At 44.3% G+C, this 21,565-nt stretch overlaps 1 protein-coding gene across 1 annotated transcript in view; it reads right to left on the minus strand.

The window, feature by feature from the left end:
• The window catches only part of si:ch211-197n1.2 (EF-hand calcium-binding domain-containing protein 6), a 91,015-nt gene that overhangs the window by 36,577 nt on the left and 32,873 nt on the right, over nt 1-21,565 (minus strand). The window contains exons 9-11 of the mRNA XM_068028784.1: nt 19,137-19,333; nt 16,375-16,482; nt 1,243-1,308 (exon numbers count right to left, since the gene is read on the minus strand). Coding sequence (XP_067884885.1) covers nt 1,243-1,308; nt 16,375-16,482; nt 19,137-19,333 — 371 coding nt within the window. The remainder of the gene's footprint in view (nt 1-1,242; nt 1,309-16,374; nt 16,483-19,136; nt 19,334-21,565) is intronic.

A 21,565-nucleotide genomic window follows, 5' to 3' on the forward strand; every position in this document is an offset into this window, starting at 1 on the left:
TGGGTGCTCACCCAGTGCAGATGAAGGAAAGAAAATGAGGTGACAAGCCTCATTTCCATGGGTGCCCCTAGGTTGCACCTGCTCCATTACTAAAACCGGAGTCTCTGCTCCTTTTTTACTCTGATTTTGCACTTGAGTAATCCATGGAAACATAGCTGAGGAAAATCAGCCCACATCAATCTTCGAACAGAGAAACTGGATAACAATCAGGAGCGGGAACTCGAGCAGGCTGTTCCCTTCTCAATGAAAAGGCTGACTCAATCCTCACCTGGGATTGTTCTACCTCAATTGATCAGCACAAATCCATTAAAGTTCTTAAGGATGTGTGTAACAGTGACGAATGTGATAGCTCATGGAAATTCATTTCTCAAGATTATACAGCACACCCTGCCCAGTGTTTTTCTGAAACAATTATTTGCATCCTTTTAATGAACAATATAATGAGTAATATAAAATGCACATATTTAAATAGCATCTTGCAACGTTCTGGTGGAGCTGGAGGGTAAACACTGCAGTTAGGATTCAGAAGGAACGCAGCTAAAAATTGGCCTTAAAGGAAGACTGTGATAATAAAATTCCCACATAGCAATAAATTCATTCAGAGAAATGAACACAGATTCAAGGCTGACATTCTAGTGCAGTAGTGAGGGAGTGCTGCACTCTTGGAGGTGCCGTCTTTCAGATGAGACATTAAAGTGAGGGCCCATCTGCCGTCTCAGGCGAATATAAAAGATCCCATGGCACTCTTTGAAGAAGAGCTGGGGAGTTCGCCCTGGAGTCCTCTCCAATGTTTATCCCTCAACCAACATCATTAAAACAGATTATTTGGTCATTATCACATTGCTGTTTGTGGGATCTTGCCATGCACAAATTAGCTACTATATTTCCTACACTGCGATGGTAAAAGTATTTCATTGGCTGTAAGGCACTTTGGGACATCCTGAGGTTGTGAACAGGGTGATATAAATGGAAGACTTTCTCTCTTTTTCAGTTATCAGAGCCTCCCACCTCCACCTCTCCAACCATTTTCTCTACAGGAAGCAGAAGGTGAACGGAAACTGTGGGAAAAGTGATGGTTTGCCTTCTCCCTATTCACATTCACCAACTTAATGGCAATTATCACATAGGCACAGAAGATACATTTTACTGTCACTCTCGGAAATTGTATAATTCCTCCCATTTGCTTTCAGAAATATTGATTATGCTTTATTTGTTATTAAACTATGAATCATCAGAATGCACCTGCTCTCAATGGCAGCTCGGAATTCCTGTTGGCTGATAACATTCCTTCCCAGTTTGTCAATTTTTCTGTAATTTACAAAGAACAAAATCAGTGAGATTGTCAAAATATAATTTTTTCACTTTTCTTTATAAAGTCAGCATCCCACAAGCCCATTGACACTCGACCTACCTAAACATTAAAGAATTAAAGTTTACTTTACTTTGAGCTGGTATTTCAAATGCAATTTGCCTGAAATAGGCTAAACTAGCACAGAAGATTGAGGAATTTTAAGTGCAAGTTATGTTGAGCGTAAATCAAGTTGCTGTGAACGGCAGAAATGGCAGCTCAACATTCCTGGTTACAGGGTTTTCAGATGTGATAGAGAAGGGGATAAAAAAAGATGAGGGGTCACTTTATTGGTTAAAGAAACAATCACAGTTGTGAGGAGGGATGTTATTCTTGAAGGGTCATCAAATAAGGCCATATGGATTAAACTGAAGAACAAAAAAGGGGCAATCACACTGCTGTGAGTGTACTATAGACCCCAACAATCAAAGGGAGATAGAAGAGGAAAAAAGTAGGCAATTTGCTGAGAAGTGCAAAAACAATAGGGCAGCAACAGTAGGAGATTTCAACTATCCTAATATTAACTTGGATAAAATCAGTGTAAAAGGTATAGCGGGCACAGAATTCTAAAAATGTAATCAGGAGAACCTTTTTAGCCAGTACGTAGCAAGCCCAACAAGAGAAGGGCAGTTCCAGACTTAGATTTAGGGAAATTAAGCTGGGCAGGTGGAACGTGTATCTGTGGGAGAGCATTTTGGTGCTAGCGATCATAATTCAGTTAAATTTAGCATAGTTATGGAAAATGACAGGAGTCAAAGTTCAGAATTGGGGAAAAAGCTAATTTTACTAAGTTGAGATGTGATTTAGCTAAAGTGGACTAGAAACAGCTACTTGAAGATAAATCAGTGTCATAGCAGTGGGAGGCATTCAAGAGATAGTGTGGGTTCAGAACAAATATGTTCCCACAAAGAAAGAGGTTGGGACTCCCAAATACAGACTCACCTGTATGTCAAGGAGTATCCAGGGTAGGATAAGGCAATAAAGGGAAGGTTATGATATATACCAAGGGCTAAGTACCACAAAAAGCCTGGAGGAGTATAGAAAGTGGAGGGGTGAAATTAAAGAGGAAATTAGGAAAGCAAAGAGAGAGCATGAAAAAATATTGGCAAGTAAAATCAAGGATAACTTAAAGATGTTTTATAAATACATAAAAAGCAACTGGATAATTAAGGAAAGAATAGGGACTATTAGAAACCAAAATTTGTGTGTGGAGGTGGAAGACATAGGCAAAGGTCTTAATAAATACTTTGCAGCTGTCTTCACAGAAGCAGGGAACGATGCATGCATTGTATTTAAGGAGGAGGAGTGTGAAATATTGGATTTGATAAACATAGTGAGAGAGGAAATATTAAGAGGTTTAACATCTTTGAAAGTAGATAAATTGCCAGGCCTGGATAAAATGTAGCTCCGGTTGTTAAGAGCGGAAAAGGAGGAAATAGTGGCTGCTCTGACATGATTTTCCAATCCTCTCTTTGTACAGGCATGGTGCTGGAGGACTGGAGGAGGGCTAATGTTGTACCATTGTTTGAAAAGGGAAAAAGGGATAGTCCGAGTAATTACAGGCCAGTCAGCCTAACCTCTGTGGTGGGCAAATTACTGGAAAAAATTCTGAGGAACAGTATAAATTGTCACTTAGAAAGGCACGGATTAATAAAGGACAGTCAGCATGAATTGGCTAAGGGAAGGTCATGTCTAACCAACCTGATGGAATTTTTTGAGGAGGTAATAAGGAGGGTATCGTGTTTGATGTAGTCCACATGGAATTTAGCAAGGCTTTTGACAAGGTCCCATGGCATGGCAGATTGGTCAGAAAAGTAAAAGCTCATGGGATTCAAGGGCAAGTGGCAAATTGGATCCAAAATTGGCTCAGTGGCAGGAAGCAAAGGGTCATGGCTGGCAGATAATTTTGTGACTGGAAGGCTGTTTCCAGTGGGATTTTGTTGGGCTCAGTATCATATCCCTTGTTTCTCGTGGTATATATCAGTGGCTTAGACTGAAATGTAGGGAGCATGATTAAGAGGTTTGCAGATGATACAAAAGTTAGTCGTATGGTTGATATTGAGGAAGAAGGCTGTAGGAAGATATCAATGGACTGGTCAGATGGGCAGAATAGTGGAAAATTTAATTAAATCAGGAGAAGTGTGAGGTAAATAAGGCAAGGGAATACACAGTAAATGGTAGGACTCTGAGAAGTGGAGAGGATAAGGGGACCTTGGAGTGCATGCCCAAAAATCCCTGAAAGTAGCAGGACAGGTAGATAAGGTGATTCAGAAGGCATTCAGGAAACCTTTCTTCAGAAGCCGAGGCATAGAATATAAGAGCAGGGAGGCTATGCTAGGACTGTATAAAACATTAGTTAGACCACAGCTAAAGTACTGCATACAGTTCTGACTACCACATTAGAGGAGGAATGTGATTGCACCAGAGAGGTTACAGAGGAGATTTACAAAGATATTATGAGGATTGGAGGATTTTAGCTATGAGGAAAGATTGAATAGGCTGGGGTTGTTTTCTTTAGAATAGAGGAGGCTGAAGGGGCACTTAATTGAGGTGCATAAATTTATGATAGACCTAGATAGAGCAGATAGGAAGGATCTATTTCCCCTAGCAGAGATGTCAACCATCAACCATATGTAACCAGCAGGCACAGATTTAAAGTAAAAAGATAGAAGGTTAGAGGGGCATTGAGCTGAATTTTGTTTCACCCAGAGGGTGGTAGCTGTCTGGAATTCACTGCCTGAAAGGGTGGTAGAGGTAGAGACCCTCATTACATTTAAACAAAAAGTTCTTGGATATGCACTCGAAGTGCCGAAACCTACAAGATCGCGGACCAAGAGCTAGATAGTAGGATCAGACTGGAGAGCTCTTTCTTTTGGCCAGCATAGACACAATGGGCCAAATGGCCTCCTTCTGTGCTGTAAATTTCTATAATTGTATGATTTATGCCAGTTTAAAAGAACATCCACAGGAAGCCAATCCTACCCACAAAATTGGCCATGCTCCCAGGTCAAGTGACTCACCGTGGCTCATAGTGCCTAGTTGCAGCCCTTCAAAGAGCCTCTTCAAATTAAGGTTTTGTCTCATGTGCAGATATACGAATGGGCACCATTTTAAAGTGTTTACATATCAAAAAATATTTAATTTACTATGAAACTAACTACTATATATCAATATAACTAGCAAATGGTTGTGATTAGTTTTTTCAATTCAGTACAGCTATTTAAAATTGGGTTACTCAGGTGGTGGAGTAGACACTTATTAAAAATGCTTATTTTTTGGGATAAACTCATTTTCAGCTGTATTAATGAAACTGCACCAGGTTAAAACTCTTCAATATATCAAGGAAATTATTTTAATGCAAGGCAAAAAATAAAGAATTACGTTCTAACACACTTCCCAACTGAGCTGGTTAATGGAAGATTTTCGTTTGTCAATATGCAAATGAGTTTGAGTAGAAAATTTAACAATTTCTTCACTTTGGAAAACTAGCTTAATTTCAAGCAAACCTTACACTCGGACTGCAGATTGTGCCCAGACGGCAACTCTACCCCAATGTATATTACAACCATCGAAAGGTTATACAAATGGGCAAATTCTGGATAGCAGGAATACAAGACAAGTTTAAGCAAGTTGCTTTGTCTTATGTTTGCACTGGGTTAAATTTTGATATCTGATTTAACTCTGAACAATGCCGATATCACACTGTGTTGAATAATCAACTGGTTTATTGAAAGCACATTAACAATAAACGGTCTTGCAGATTTCAGCACATGTCTTAACAACAGCCTGTGTGTGTGAGACAAATTCAAAATGTCTCCTGGAAGCTTCCAGAAATCTCCCACAATTCTACTTCTGCTCTCTAGCTCCACCCGGGGGTTTAAACAATCAAACTGATCAGTCAAACACTACAGGTTACAATAATGCAGGAGACCTAATCAATGTTTCTGAAATTATGAAGGAAAACTAAAATTTGATTCTGGCCACTTCATCCCCATTCCACAGAGCTAACAGATCAGGGACACAGGTTCAAAATGAGAAGATAAGGAAGTAAATTCAGGTGGATTCTTGCTACACAAAAGATAATGGAATTGTGGAATAATGTTATAAGAGAAGTAAAATAAAATGCATAAACAGGCTCAAGAGGTATCTTGTTGTGTTTCTGGACAGAAAGAGGAGGAAGAGATACAATCGCCGGGATTGAATGGAGTTCCCGACGTCAGGCTCCATGGTGGAGGTGGAGGGGGCGGGGGTGCCGGAAGATTGTTCTGGCAGCGGCCCGCCATGGAGCCCAATGCTGGGAGGAACGGGCCCGATCTTCCCGGCGGTGGCGAGACTCTGTGGTGGTGGGGAGGCTGCCCGACCAGGTCATTAGCATGGGCCTCCAGGAGGAAGATCGCGGTGGCATGGCGGCACGCAACCCACAAGTGTGCCACCATTGTTTTCGCCCGCCGCCACTCCCTGCAGCGGGTGCATAAAATCCAGCCCGATAAAAAGGTGGGCACATGGTGTTGCGATCAATCATAATGGGACATGTTTGTTGGACTTAATGCTGGTTGCAAGTTGCTAAATATTCTTGGGTTCTTATTTCTAGCCATTGCTGCTGCTGCTGTTTGCACGTCCAGTTACAGATTGTACTAATTCTATTTCAATTCTTGTAAATGTGTGGCAACATATGAAGTATGATAGGTTGGCAAGCAACACAATGGGCTGAATTTTATGCAGGCGGCAGGGTTTCCGATGCCAGGTCAAAAAGGTGAGAGGAACCCCACCTTGACTCTTTGGGGACCCCCAGCTGCATTTTACGGCATTCAGGCAGTTAATTGCCTAACGCTGGGGTTCCCATCCCTTTAAGGACACCTCCAAGTGTTGTTGTCCAATCAGAGGGCTGACAGCTTAGCAGTCCCAGCAGCACCACTGGGACTGCTAGCCACTGCTGGTACTGCATTAGGTCCAGGACCAGAAGCAGCACTGGAGGTCCAGAGTAAGTGGGGGCAGGCTTACTGGGGCAAATCAGGCAGGAGGAGGGGTGGTGGTTGTTGTGGGGGTGGAGGGGATGGTGGTGTGGTGTTGGCGCAGATGCGGCCTTTGCACAATTGCCCCATCCCGTCCCCCGCACCCCCTCCCCCCCCCCGCCAAGCCACAGGGAGGCCGCATGGTTTTACTGGGCAGCTTACCTGAGGCAGGGCTCCCACCAGCCACTGGTGAAGTGAGGTGCTGCTCCACAAGGAGAGAAAAAAAAGTTAATTGAGCCATCCTACCAGAAAAGTAGAATCAGTAGAGGACTGGGAGCAGACCAACACAGTGGGCAGCGCAGTGGTTAGCACCGCAGCCTCACAGCTCCAGGGACCCGGGTTCGATTCTGGGTACTGCCTGTGCGGAGTTTGCAAGTTCTCCCTGTGTCTGCGTGGGTTTTTGCCGGGTGCTCTGGTTTCCTCCCACAGCCAAAAACTTGCAGGTGATAGGTAAATTGGCCGTTGTAAATTGCCCCTAGTGTAGGTAGGTGGTAGGGAATATGGGATTACTGTAGGATTAGTATAAATGGGTGGTTGTTGGTCAGCACAGACTCGGTGGGCCGAAGGGCCTGTTTCAGTGTTGCATCTATAAATAAATAAAAATAAACACACCCGGCTCACAATTGACTGGTGAGAGGCAAGGGGTCGGTGGCAAACTTAAAAGAAATTCTTACAAAAAAAAAGTAGCTTAAATAAAGGACCACATCAGTAATATCATTGATCAGGAAAGTACTTGGCTACACTGTCAGTGGTATCACTTTGGCAATCCTTTACTTTTAGAAGTCGGTGGAAAATTAGGATCCTCCTGCTAGAGAGACCACTTATGGCCACAGCTGACAGGAAAATTAGATTGAATATATATGTTAGGACCCAGTGAGAAAGAGATCTAAGGGTTCCCTTTCAGCCTTCACCTGTTCTTACTGTAACAGGGTTTAATTTCCAATTATAAGGCAAAGAAACCAGCACAAACAAGCTTTCCTAGGTTTAAAGAAGTAAAGTTGAAATTTATTAAAATTAAACTTTAATTCTAATTCGGTTAACGCCTAAGGATACACGACGCGCCCATGCTAGCATGCATACGCGAAACACACATGCAAGTGACAGAAAAGAGAAGAAAAATAAAGTGGAAAAGTTTGAGGCAATATCTGAAGAGTTTCTGTTACAGTTCTTCGAGCTCACTGTTGAGTTCTTGATTGTAGGTAGATCTTGCTTTTCATTGGGGCCCTGTATTCTTAAACCTTGTGTGCTGTAGAAGACTATTCTCTCTTGGGGTTCATGTGTCTTCAGTGGATTCAGAGGTTTGTGAGAAAGAGATGGGAGCAGACAGGAGAGATCTTCTCAGTCCAGGAGCAACCAGACTTTCTCCGTTCAAACTGTCTGTACAAATTCGGTTACCCAGCAGATTAGTCATGTGACTAGCTGGTTTGACCATGTCAGTTTGTGTATTCGGCCATCTTAGCAGTCAACCTGGAATGCGCGCTCCCCCACCTTCAACGTCTGGTGATCAAAAGTCCATTATGACTTGAATGTCAGGGAATGGCTGCTTTGTCCTTCCAAACACTGTCTGTTAATATGCAAATATATTTTCCAGCCATGGCTGATCTGTTTAACAAGTCCTTTCTTCACTCCAGTAACAGTGTAAAATCAATGTTCATGACAAAATTAATGTGCCTCAGCTTGGCAGGTGGGGGCCCAGGATGACAATTAGAAATGTCTGGTCGAATTGTAATATGTCACTCACTGCCCAATCAGATGGCTGTTGATTGAAGCCCTTGTCCAGAGGCTACAGTTGAGTTAAGTTCTGCCAGTTTTGGGTGATCCACCCTATCAAACCCTTTAATCATCCTAAAGACCTCAATTAGATCACTCTTTAATCTTCTATACTCAGGAAATACAAGCCTAGTTTATGCAGCCTGGCCTCATAATTTAACACTTTCAGGCCCAGCATCATTCTGGTGTTCTGTGCAGCACCCCAAGGCCAATATATCTTTCCTGAGGAATGGTGCCCAGAACTGAGCCCAGTCCTCCAGATGGGATCTAACCAGAGTTTTCTGCTGCTTCTTCTGCTCTGGTTGTGTCGGCATCCCAGACTAAACATTTCACCAATAGGGGCAGAGCAAAGAGGCATTTCCCCAAGTCTACCTCAGCCAGAATGGGAATTGAATTCACGCTGTTGGTATTGTTCTGAACCACACACTAGCCAACTGAGCTAACCAACCCCCTTTAACTAACTATGGTCCTGCCCTCTCAACTCCTAGAACGTAGTTAAGCAACAAACAGATTAGAAGTAAAATGAAGGCTGTTTGTTGCCAATCACCTCATTGCTTAGCAGCAGACAATAATATAAAAAAGATGGAAAATGTAATCTACAGCTGTCAAAATAACTGTCTTTTTTCTTTACTTAACAAGTCTATCCTGGCTCTATATTTCTTTTCAGTAGAAATACATGCATAATTAGTGCCACAAATATTTGAGAATATGACCCAGGCTCCTGTCAAGTTATGTCACCTTGTTCCCTCTCTTGGGTTTACTTTGCTGTAAAATCAATGTGGCTGCTGCAATCCAGCAGTATGAGACAAAGCAAACTTCCGGAATATTTTCTCGTAGCAGACACGTTGCAGGTATGAATAACTAATGAAAATTTGAGAAGGCACCTGTTACGACCAGGTGGGAAGGGGTCTAGGGGTTCCCTCTCAGCCTTTGCCTGGTTTAACCGTAACAGGGTTTAATTTTAAAAACACCATGTTTTAGCTTCCCCTCAGTGAATCCTTGTTCACTGCTCCAACTGTAAGGCAAAGAGATCAGACAGGTTTCCTTAGATTTAAACAAGAAAGGTAGAAGTTTATTAATCTTGAACTCTAATCCAGTTAGCGACTATGAATATGAGACGCGACCACGCTAGCATGCATAGGCGATAAACACACATGCAGATAGAAACAGAAAAAGTAGAATGAATACAGGGGAAAAGTTTGAGGCAATAGATTGGTTTCTATTTACTGTCCTTTGAGTTTGATGTGGAGTCTTTGCTTGCCGGTAAGTCCTGCAATTCGTTGGGGCCCAGTGTACACTTCTACTTGTTTCAATATTAGAGTCTTTTATCTCTTGAGGTTTACTTGTCTTCTGTGGGTCCGGTGGCTTGAGAGAAAGTGAGAAAGAGAGAGACAGCCAGGAGAGAAGCTTGCACACACTGGACCTCTCTCTCCAGCAGCACCATCTCACCTTATCTCAAATCTGTTCTACTCCGCAGTTTCATCTCATCTTACGTCTCATCCGACGCATTAACAAAAAACTTTTTTTCTTCCTTTCAGGTGTTAAGGAATGCAAGCTCCAGCAGCTGATGGGGACTAATGCCCCTCCAGATCCTCCTTCCGCTTCACTTCCCTCTGACCCCACCCCTTCTGATCTGACCCCTTGCCGTGTATTCACTATACCCTCTGACCTCCCCCTCTCTGATGCTGAGCGTTCTGTACTCAGCAAAGGACTCAGTTTTATCCCCTTACGCCCCCACCTCAATGAATTTCGCGCTCGGCATGACGTTGAGCTCTTCTTCCGTCGCCTCCGCCTCCGGGCTCACTTCTTTGACCAGGAGTCCTCCCCCCGACCAGCAGACCCATTCACCCGCCTCCAGCATTCTCCCTCTACCTGGACCCCTCACCCTGGCCTCTTACCCGCTCTTGATCTCTTCATTGAAAACTGTCGGCGAGACATTGGTCGTCTCAATTTCTCTGCCCCCCTCACTCACTCTAACCTGTCCCCCTCTGAACTTGAGGCACTCCGTTCTCTCAGGTCTAACCCCGACATGGTCATCAAACCATGATTTTTATTAACGACTTGGATGAGGAAGTCGAAGGGTGGGTCAGTAAATTTGCAGATGATACAAAGGTTGGTGGAGTTGTGGATACCGAGGAGGGCTATTGTCGTCTGCAAAGGGACTTGGATAGGTTGCAGTGCTGGGCTGAAAAGTGGCAGATGGAGTTTAACCCTGAAAAGTGTGAGGTCGTCCATTTTGGAAGGACAAACATGAATGCAAAATACTGGGTTAACGGTAGGGTTCTTGGGCATGTGGAGGAGCAGAGAGACCTTGGGGTCTATGTGCATAGATCATTGAAAGTTGCAACTCAAGTGGATAGGGCTGTGAAGAAGGCATATGGGGTGTTAGCGTTCATTAGCAGAGGGATTGAATTTAAGAGCCGTGAGGTGATGATGCAGCTGTACAGGACCTTGGTAAGGCCTCATTTGGAGTACTGTGTGCAGTTCTGGTCGCCTCATTTTAGGAAGGATGTGGAAGCCTTGGAGAGGGTGCAGAGGAGATTTACCAGGATGTTGCCTGGAATGGAGAATAAGTCTTACGAGGAAAGGCTGAACATTCTAGGCCTCTTCTCATTAGAAAGGAGAAGGATGAGGGGTGACATGATAGAGGTTTATAAGATGATCAGGGGAATAGATAGGGTAGACAGTCAGAAACTTTTTCCCCGGGTGGAGCAAAGCGTTACAAGGGGTCATAAATTTAAGGTGAAGGGTGGGAGATATAAGGGGGATGTCAGGGGAAGGTTCTTTACCCAGAGAGTGGTCGAGGCATGGAATGCCTTGCCCGGGGAAGTTGTTGAGTCAGAAACTTTAGGGACTTTCAAAAGGCTTTTGGATAGGTATATGGATAAAGGAGAATGATGGGGTATAGATTAAATTGTCCTTGACAGAGGACAAAGGATCGGCACAACATTGTGGGCCGAAGGGCCTGTTCTGTGCTGTATGTTCTATGTTCTATGTTCTATGTTCTATAAACCTGCAGACAAGGGTGGTGCTGTTGTTGTATGGCGTACCAACCTCTACCTTGCAGAAGCTCAACGCCAACTCACAGACACCTCTTCCTACCTCCCTCTGGACCATGACCCCACCACCGAACATCAAGCCACCGTCCAAAGGACTGTCACTGACCTCATCTCCTCTGGAGATCTTCCCTCTACAGCTTCCAACCTCATAGTCCCGCAACCCCGGACAGCCCGCTTCTATCTCCTTCCCAAAATCCACAAACGGGACTGTCCCGGCAGACCCATTGTGTCAGCCTGCTCCTGCCCAACTGAACTTATTTCTTCCTATCTAGACTCTATCTTTTCTCCGCTGGTCCAGTCTCTTCCCACCTACATCCGTGACTCTTCTGACGCCCTACGTCATTTTGACAATTTCCAGTTTCCTGGTCCCAACCGCCTCCTCTTCACTATGGACGTCCAATCGCTCTACACCTCCATCCCCCACCAGGATGGTTTGAGGGCTCTCCGCTTCTTCCTGGAACAGAGGCCCAACCAGTCCCCATCCACCACCACCCTCCTCCGCCTGGCTGAACTTGTTCTCACATTGAACAACTTCTCCTTCAACTCCACGCACTTCCTTCAAGTAAAAGGTGTTGCTATGGGTACCCGCATGGGTCCTAGTTATGCCTGTCTTTTTGTGGGATATGTCGAGCATTCTTTGTTCCAGTCCTACTCAGGCCCCCTCCCCCAACTCTTTTTCCGGTACATTGATGACTGTATCGGTGCCGTTTCCTGCTCCCGCCCCGAACTCGAAAACTTTATCAACTTTGCTTCCAATTTCCACCCTTCTCTCACCTTTACATGGTCCATCTCTGACACTTCCCTTCCCTTCCTCGACTTCTCTGTCTCCATCTCTGGGGATAGGTTGTCTACCAATATCCATTATAAGCCCACTGACTCCCACAGCTACCTCGACTACACTTCTTCACACCCTACCTCCTGTAAGGACTCCATTCCATTCTCCCAGTTTCTCCGTCTCCGACGCATCTGCTCTGATGATGCTACCTTCCATGACGGTGCTTCTGATATGACCTCCTTTTTCCTCAACCGAGGATTTCCCCCCACTGTGGTTGACAGGGCCCTCAACCGTGTCCGACCCATTCCCCGCACCTCTACCCTCACCCCTTCCCCTCCCTCCCAGAACCGTGACAGGGTTCCCCTTGTCCTCACTTTTCATCCCACCAGCCTCCATATCCAAAGGATCATCCTCCGCCATTTTCGCCACCTCCAGCGTGATGCCACTACCAGTCGCATCTTCCCCTCCCTTCCCCTGTCAGCATTCCGAAGGGATCGTTCCCTCCGCGACACCCTGGTCCACTCCTCCATTACCCCCACCACCTCGTCCCCGTCCCAGGGCACCTTCCCTTGCAATCGCAGGAGGTGTAATACCTGCCCATTTACCTCCTCTCTCCTCACTATCCCAGGCCCCAAACACTCCTTTCAGGTGAAGCAGCGATTTACTTGTACTTCTTTCAATGTAGTATACTGTATTCGCTGCTCACAGTGTGGTCTCCTCTACATTGGGGAGACCAAGCGCAGACTGGGTGACCGCTTTGCGGAACATCTCCGCTCAGTCCGCAAGCAGGACCCTGAGCTTCCGGTTGCTTGCCATTTCAACACTCCCCCCTGCTCTCATGCTCACATCTCTGTCCTGGGATTGCTGCAGTGTTCCAGTGAACATCAACGCAAGCTCGAGGAACAGCATCTCATCTACCGATTAGGCACACTACAGCCTGCCGGACTGAACATTGAGTTCAATAATTTCAGAGCATGACAGCCCCCCACTTTACTTTCATTTTTAGTCATTTTTAGTTATTTTTTCTTCCTTTTTTTTGCATTCCTTTTTACATTTTTTGCATTTATTTCATTTCATCTTAGTTTGTTCAGTTTGCTTACCCACTGTTTTTTTTCAGGTTGTTTTTCTTCAGGTTTGCACTTGCTGATGTTCTATATTCAGCATATTCACACCTAATCTGTACTAATGCTTTGTCTTTCAAAACACCATTAACATATTGTTTGCCTTTGCTCCGTGACCTTTTGGTCAGCTATGTGGCCTGGTCCAATCTGCACCTTCTCCTTTGTTATCTCTTGCCCAACCCCCACCTCACTTGTTTATAATCTGTGACTTTTCTAATATTTGTCAGTTCCGAAGAAGGGTCACTGACCCGAAACGTTAACTCTGCTTCTCTTTCCACAGATGCTGCCAGACCTGCTGAGTGAATCCAGCATTTCTTGTTTTTGTTTCAGATTTCCAGCATCCGCAGTATTTTGCTTTTATTACAGGAGAGAAGCTTGCTTGTTCCAGCTTCAGTTGCAAACTGCCTTTTGTTCCTTTCTGTGTGGCACAATTCAAAAAACCCCAGATTGCCCAGCAGGTTAGTCATGTGACTAGCTCCTTATTTGGAATAGTCTCTCCTGCAAGGTTTGTGGATTCTATTATCATAGCAGTCCCCGGAATGTGCTTCCTTACACCTTCAATGTCTGGTGATCAAAATCTATTTGGGTTAATTGGAGAAGGGAATAGTCCTTTGTCTCCACAAGTAGCGTCTCTTAGTATGTAAATGTCCTTCCAGCCCAGTGTCTGGTGATCTTCAAACAAGTCATTTCTTCACTCCAGCGACAGTTTAAAATCAATATTCCTATGATAAAATTAATATGCCTCATTCTTGGCAGGTGGGGGTCTGCATGACACACCAAAATAATACTGCAGATATTGAAGTGTGAACTGTAGGCAGAAAATATTTTATCAGCTGCATGTCAGTGTAATGAAAATGATGTGGAGTTAGAACATAAGAAATTGGAGTAGGAGTAGACCATTCGGCCCCTCAAGCCTGCCCTGCCATTCAAAAAGATCATGGCTGATCTGCCCCAGACCTCAACTCCTCTTGTGTGCCAGCTCCTCATAGCCCTCAACTCCCCAATATTTCAAAACTCTATCTACCTCCTCTTTAAATACTTTCAGCGATCTAGCCTCCACAACTCTCCTGGGTAGAGAATTCCAGACATTCACTACCCTCTGAGAGAAGAAATTGCTTCGCATCTCAGTTTTAAATGAGTGTCCCCTTATCCTGTAACTATGTCCCTTAGTTCGAGATTTCTCCACTAATGGAAACATCTTCTTAACATCTACCCTGTCAAGCCCCCTCAGAATCTTGTACCTTTCAATAAGATCACCCCTCATTCTTCTAAACTCTAATGAATAAAGGCCTAACCTGTTTAGCAGTTCTTGATAAGTCAACCCCTTCATCCCAGGAATCAGCCTAGTGAATCTGTTCTGAACTGCCTCCAATGCCAGTATATCCTTTCTTAAATACGGGGACCAAAACTGTACACAGTACTCCAGGTGCAGCCTCACCAACACCCTGTACAGTTGCAACAAGACTTCCCTATTTTTAAACTCCAAACCCCTAGCAATAAAGGCCAAAATTCCATTTGCCACCTTAATTACTTGCTGCACCTGCATGCTAACTTTTTGTGTTTCATGCACAATAACACCCAGATCCCTTTGTGCTGCACTTTTTTGAAGTCTCTCTCCATTTAAATAATAATCTGCCTTTTGAGTCTTCCTACCAAAGCGCATGACCTCACACTTTCCTACATTAAACTCCATCTGCCAGGTTTTTGCCCACTCACTCAACCTATCTGTATCCCTTTGCAGATTCCTTATGTCCTCGTCACAACATGCCCTCCCACCTATCTTTGTATCGTCAGCAAATTTGGATATATTACACTCTGCCCCCTCCTCCAAGTCATTAATATAGATAGTAAATAATTGAGGCCCTAGGACTGATCCCTGCAGCACTCCACTAGTTACGTCTTTCCAACCTGAAAAAGACCCATTAATCCCGACTCTCTGTCTTCTGTGAGTTAACCAATCCTCAATCCATGCTAATACATTACCCTCAATACCGTGAGTTCCTATCTTGTACAATAATCTCTAATGTGGCACCTTATCGAATGTCTTCTGGAAATCCAAATACACTACATCTACCAGTTCCCCTTTGTCAACTCTGCTTGTTACATCCTCAAAGAACTTAAGCAAATTTGTCAAACGTGATTTTCCTTTCACAAAACTATGTTGACTCTGTTTGATTGTGTAAAGCTTTTCTAAATGTCCTGCTATTTTCTCCTTAATAATGGACTCTAGCATTTTCCCAATGACCCCCGTGTTTGGCTGACTGGCCTATAGTTTCCTGCTTCTCGTCTCCCTCTCTTCTTGAACAGGGGTTTTCCAATCCGTTGGGACCCTCCCAGAATCCGGTGCGTTCTGGAATATTTCGACCAATGCCTCCACTATCTCTGCAGCCGCTTCCTTTACAACCCTTGGATGTAAGCCATCAGGTCCTGGTACTTGTCTGCCGTTAGTCCCATTAGTTTGTCAAATACTTTGTCCCTCGTAATAAAGACTGTTACAACATCTTTCCTCCCATTCTTCTTCTTTGGCCTCCTTATCTCGAGAGACAATGGGTAAGTGCCTGGAGGTGGTCAGTGGTGTGTGGAGCAGCGCCTGGAGTGGCTATAAAGGCCAATTCTAGAGTGACAGGCTCTTCCACAGGTGCTGCAGAAAAATTTGTTTGTCGGGGCTGTTACACAGTTGGCTCTCCCCTTGCGCTTCTGTCTTTTTTCCTGCCAACTGCTAAGTCTCTTTGACTCGCCACACTTTAGCCCCACCTTTATGGCTGCCCACCAGCTCTGGTGAATGCTGGGACCCTCCCAGAATCCAGTGCGTTCTGGAATATTTCGACCAATGCCTCCACTATCTCTGCAGCCGCTTCCTTTACAACCCTTGGATGTAAGCCATCAGGTCCTGGTACTTGTCTGCCTTTAGTCCCATTAGTTTGTCAAATACTTTGTCCCTCGTAATAAAGACGTAATAACATCTTTCCTCCCATTAGCTCCTTGCTTATCAGGTGAAATGTTGCTTAGAAGTGCAAAGGAATGTATCACCTTAAGCCTCACTTTATAAAATAGTTAATGTATTTATCTAATGTGTTGATGTACTGATTTACACCTTCTGTAAACCGTCCAGTTTCAAAGATCCTTTAAAGTCCACCTGCTGCTTTCATTCCCTATGCTTACACCTCAGAAATTAGTTGTGCAAAGTCTTCCGTCAATATCATCCAGTGGAAACGTCCAAAGCCTCCACTTGCGCTGGTAAAAGGGCTAAGTTAGTTTTCAATGGAACGTAGAAGAATTCGGTACTTACTGAAAGGTGGCTAAAAGTGCCAGAAAGTCTGACTGAAAGAGGCTTGTCAGTTTTGCTTCAATTGCAGTTATCGTGGAGCACAGACTGACACTCCCTTCACAGTTGAATCTAGAAGCAATGCATATATTTTAAAAATCAAACAATTTCAGTAATAAAACAATAACATTATTTGTTCATCCCTCCTATTAAAATGTGTGTGTACGTTCACCCTTAAATAATGGAGATTCACCTGTCACAAAATGGCTTATGGATTTTCATTGTGTATTACAGCTGTTCTTAACTGTATTCCTGATACAGACACACCTGAGTTCAGGAGTATTTTGTAGGTTTCGTGTCATGCAAATAAGAATTTTCATACACATATGGAACCAATGTTTCCTTTTTCCATCAGGGCCAGTTTCTGAAATCCTTCCAGCAAAATTAGTGGTGGGACATTGTCGTCCTGTTTGGCAGGCAGCAGATTAAACCTGCCTCGTGCTCCTAGGTACAGTTCAATGTCAGTGACGAGAGTGATCTACAGCATACTCAAGGCCCACTGTCCAGAACATCTCACAGTTGGTCTGTCGTTCTAATATTAGATTATCATTGGAGCAACTGTGGGTGTACCTACCCCACATGGACCGCAGCGGTTCAAGAAGGCAGCTCACCACCACCTTCTCAAGGGCAATTAGGCATGGGTAATAAATGCTGGCCTGGCCAGCGATGCCCACATACCATGAATGAATAAAAAATAATTTATAAGAAAGAATGAACTTGCATTTAAACAACCTGGACGTCCCAAAGCATTTTACAATCAATGCTATACTTTCTTAAATGTAATCACTGAAGTAATGTAGGAAACAGGGCAGCCAAATTGTGCACAAGCAGCAATGAGGTAATGACCAGATAACCTGTTTAAGTGATGTTGATTAGGGGATGCATATTGGCCGGGACAATAGGGAGAACTCCCCTATTCTTCTTCAAATAGTCCCATAGCATCTTTTACATCCATGTGAGCATGAAGATGGGGCCTCAGTTTAATATCTCATCTGAAAGATGGCATCTCTGAGAGTGCAACATCCCCTCAGTACTGCACTGAAGTGTCAGCTTAGATTATGTGCGAAAGTCTCCGAAGTGGAACTTAAACATGCTGACTCAGAGGTAAGAGTGTTCCCACTGAGCCAAACCTACATGTTTATGCAGAACAAACCACAGCTGTACCTGGTAGAAGCATCATGTGATGCATCTGGATGCCAGCCAACGTTGGCCAAGGAACTGTGGAGAATATGTTGTGCTAGGAACTGGAAGGGAGGGCCTTACCACAAATGTGAGATGGTTACTTTAATATTGTGCATTCAGACTCCATTAAGGACCTTAGCACATTATCTAAACTGACACTTTAGTGCGGTACTAAGGGGCAGCTGTAGTGATGGAGGTGCCATCTTCCAGATGTGGTTAAATCAAGACCCCATTTGCCTGCTAAGGTGAGCGTAACAGATCCCATGGCACTAATCAGACATTCCTCCTTCAAGCAACAGCACAAAGCATAGATGAACTGGATAGGGAGAAGAGTGCCAGGTTAAAGTGAGCGGCTCTGTGAAAGGCTGGGGAATTGAATGGGGGGCAGTATTTCTTTGAACTTGGTCTGAAATCATTAGCGAACTGGGCTGGTAAAGGGGGAAGGGTGGATGTTGAGGTAACTTTTAGATGAAGTAATGGTCTCCGGGTCTGTTGAAAAACCAAATGTAATTTTTTTTAGCTTATAAGTCTACTAATTGTGAAATATAAAACTACTAAATGAATGAGAATGCATTGCTGATCATGTAAAAATTCAAAATTTGTCATGAGAGCATGATCAGAAACGCCCTCTAGCAACGTACCATTAATATATACCTTCAGCATTTGTCATTCATGTGCTTGATTCGGCTGGTAGCACTTTCACCTCTGAGGCAAAGCTTCAATGTGGACCTGAGACTCCCTGCCAGTGCAAGGCTTGCTGCATTGTCAGAGGTGCCATGTCTTGAATGAGTCTTCCGTCCTTGACTACCTGTTCAGGATCCCATGATACTATTTAAAGTAGAGCAGGGACTTTCCCATATTTCCTGGCCAAAACCACCAAAAAAGTGATTATCTAATCATTTATTTTCTGTGTGCAAAATGATGCTGCAAGTACCTATGTAACAACAATGACTGTACTTTAAAAGGAATCCACTGGTTGTTAAATGCTTTGGGAAATCCTTAGGATGTGGTAAGATGCCACATAAATGTAACTAGACGGAGATACACCACCCACAAGCAGTGCAGTGGTGTGGTCAGCATGTTAGCATTTGCTGACAGAACTCAACACAGATTAGACCCCTCTCACCCATATTACCTGCTTAACAAGAGTGGCTGCATTCCAATTTATGTTCCCCTCCAACCTTAAAACAAGTGAAGGAATGTTTTGTACAGCCACAGCTTAAATCTCAAATGATCAAGTAAGAAGTGGAGAGCCCTCAGACCGTCCTGGTGGGGGATGGAGGTGTAGAGAGATTGTTTTTCAACATACCCCACAAAAAGACAGGCATAACTAGGACTCATGCAGGGTTTTTTTTATTGTGTAACTACTTGTTTTCACAGGCCGAGGCTGTTCTTGAGTTGCCAGTCTTTTGAGGGACGAGCCAGCTTCTTTTGAAGTTGACTTTCTTTAGCTTTCTGAATTGGCATGGGTGGAGATGCTATCAAAACACAAATGTGATATGGTAAAGTCTAACCTACATCATCAGGACAGAGAACCCACTAACTTGTGTTTTGGGTTGTTCAGAATTTTATGCGGAATCCCCTTCTCACTTCGGTCCTGGAAGTTTCTGAGGAAGTCAATGTACTTGATCCCAGATTTGCTGTTTTCAAGGTTGCATCGTGCCAGAAAAAGGTTAAAATGTTCATCTTTCAGGTGCAGGCCAAAGGTTGCCAGGACAGACAGAAAGTCTCTGTGTAGTACCTGTTAATGCAGATGAAGAAAAAGACTTTGTAAATTTGTAACAAAGACATGGCTTAAAAAAATTTTTAAACAATTAAATTGTTAATATGGCAGATCCCATATTCAAGTCCAATGGTACAAAATGATAGATATGCATAAATTTTCACTGGTTATATTGTACCTAATAACCCTCTACGTTGCTTTTATTGATCTCACCAAAGCCTTTGACCTCGTCAGCAGACGTGGTCTCTTCAGACTACTAACAAAGATCGGATGTCTACTAAGTATCATCACCTCATTCCATGACAATATGAAAGGCACAACTCAGCATAGCAGCGCCTCATCAGACCCATTTCCTATCCTGAGTGGCGTGAAACAGGGCTGTGTTCTCGCACCGACACTGTTTGGGATCTTCTTCTCCCTGTTGCTCTCACATGCGTTCAAGCCTTCAGAAGAAGGAATTTCCTCCACACAAGATCAGGTGGCATGTTGTTCAACCTTGCCCGTCTAAGAGCGAAGATCAAAGTACGGAAAGTCCACATCAGGGAACTCCTCTTTGCTGACAATGCTGCATTAACATCTCACACTGAAGAGTGTCTGCAGAGACTCAGCGACAGGATTGCGGCTGCCTGCCACAAATTTGGCCTAACCATCAGCCTCAAGAAAATGAACATCATGGGACAGTACGTCAGAAATGCTCCATCCATAAATATCGGCAACCATGCTATGGAAGTGGATCAAGAGTTCACCTACCTAGGCTTAACTATCACTGTAACCTGTCTCTCGATGAAATCAACAAGCGCATGGGAAAGGCTTCCACTGCTATGTCCAGACTGGCCAAGAGAATGTGGGAAAATGGTGCACTGACACAGAACACAAAAGTCCAAGTGTATCAAGCCTGTGTCCTCAGTACCTTGCTCTACGGCCAGCGAGGCGTGGACAACGTATGTCAGCCAAGAGCGATGTCACAATTCATTCCATCGTCACTGCCTCCGGAGAATCCTTGGCATCAGGTGGCAGGACCGTATCTCCAACACAGAAGTCCTCGAGGCGGCCAACATCCCCAGCATATACACCCTACTGAGCCAGTGGCGCTTGAGATGGCTTGGCCTTGTGAGCAGCATGGAAGATGGCAGGATCCCCAAAGACACATTGTACAGCGAGCTCGTCACTGGTATCAGACCCACCAGCCGTCCATGTCTCCGCTTCAAAGACGTCTGCAAACGCACCCAACATGAAGTCCTGTGACATTGACCACAAGTCGTCGGAGTCAGTTGCCAGTGATCGCCAGAGCTGGTGGGCAGCCATAAAGGCGGGGCTAAAGTGTGGCGAGTCGAAGAGACTTAGCAGTTGGCAGGAAAAAAGACAGAAGCGCAAGGGGACAGCCAACTGCAAAACAGCCCTGACAACCAATTTTATCTGCAGCACCTGTGGAAGAGTCTGTCACTCTAGAATTGGCCTTTATAGCCACTCCAGGCGCTGCTTCACAAACCACTGACCACCTCCAGGCGCTTACCCATTGTCTCTTGAGACAAGGAGGCCAAAGAAGTTTGGCAATGGTACCCACTTTAAGTGTGATGTTACCCTGCCCTTTAAGGAGGTAAAGCAGAGTTCTGCCTATGGATTCTTTAAAGGTTCTACTCTTGTGACAGTTACAGTGTTGTTTGAGAGTTCATTTACAACACAACTGTCAGCCTGAGGCTAGTAGCTGCAGCTCAAGTTTCAGCTAGGCAACTGCCTATAATAAAATTGTACTACCTGTCTGCTATCCAGAAGAAGTCCTGTGAAAGTTTGTTTACACAAAAGCACACAACTCCTCTCCCAGCAGTTACATTTTTACTGTTTAGACAGAGCAAAAGACAAGATCTGTACTGTGGTTGATTGCAACAAAATATTGGGAAGACAGAAACCATTGTCTTCAGTCCCCATCAAAAACTCTGTTACCTTACCATTGACTCCATTCCTCTCCCTTGCAATTGTCTGAGGCTGAACCAGACTATTTGCAACCTTGGTGTAATATTTGACCCTGAGATGAGCATATCCGCACAATCACTAAGACCGCCTATTTCCACCACAGTAACATCATCCGACTCTGCCCTTGCCTCAGCTTATCTGCTGCTGAAATCCACATCCATGCCATTGTTATCTCTACACTTGACTATTCCAATGCAATCCTGACTGGCCTCCCACATTCTACCCTTTGCAAACTTGAGATAATTTAAAACTTTGCCGTCTGTGTCCAAACACACACCA

The sequence above is a fragment of the Heterodontus francisci genome, chromosome 4, assembly GCF_036365525.1.
Source record: "Heterodontus francisci isolate sHetFra1 chromosome 4, sHetFra1.hap1, whole genome shotgun sequence".
In the NCBI taxonomy this organism is placed as follows: Eukaryota; Metazoa; Chordata; class Chondrichthyes; order Heterodontiformes; family Heterodontidae; genus Heterodontus; species Heterodontus francisci.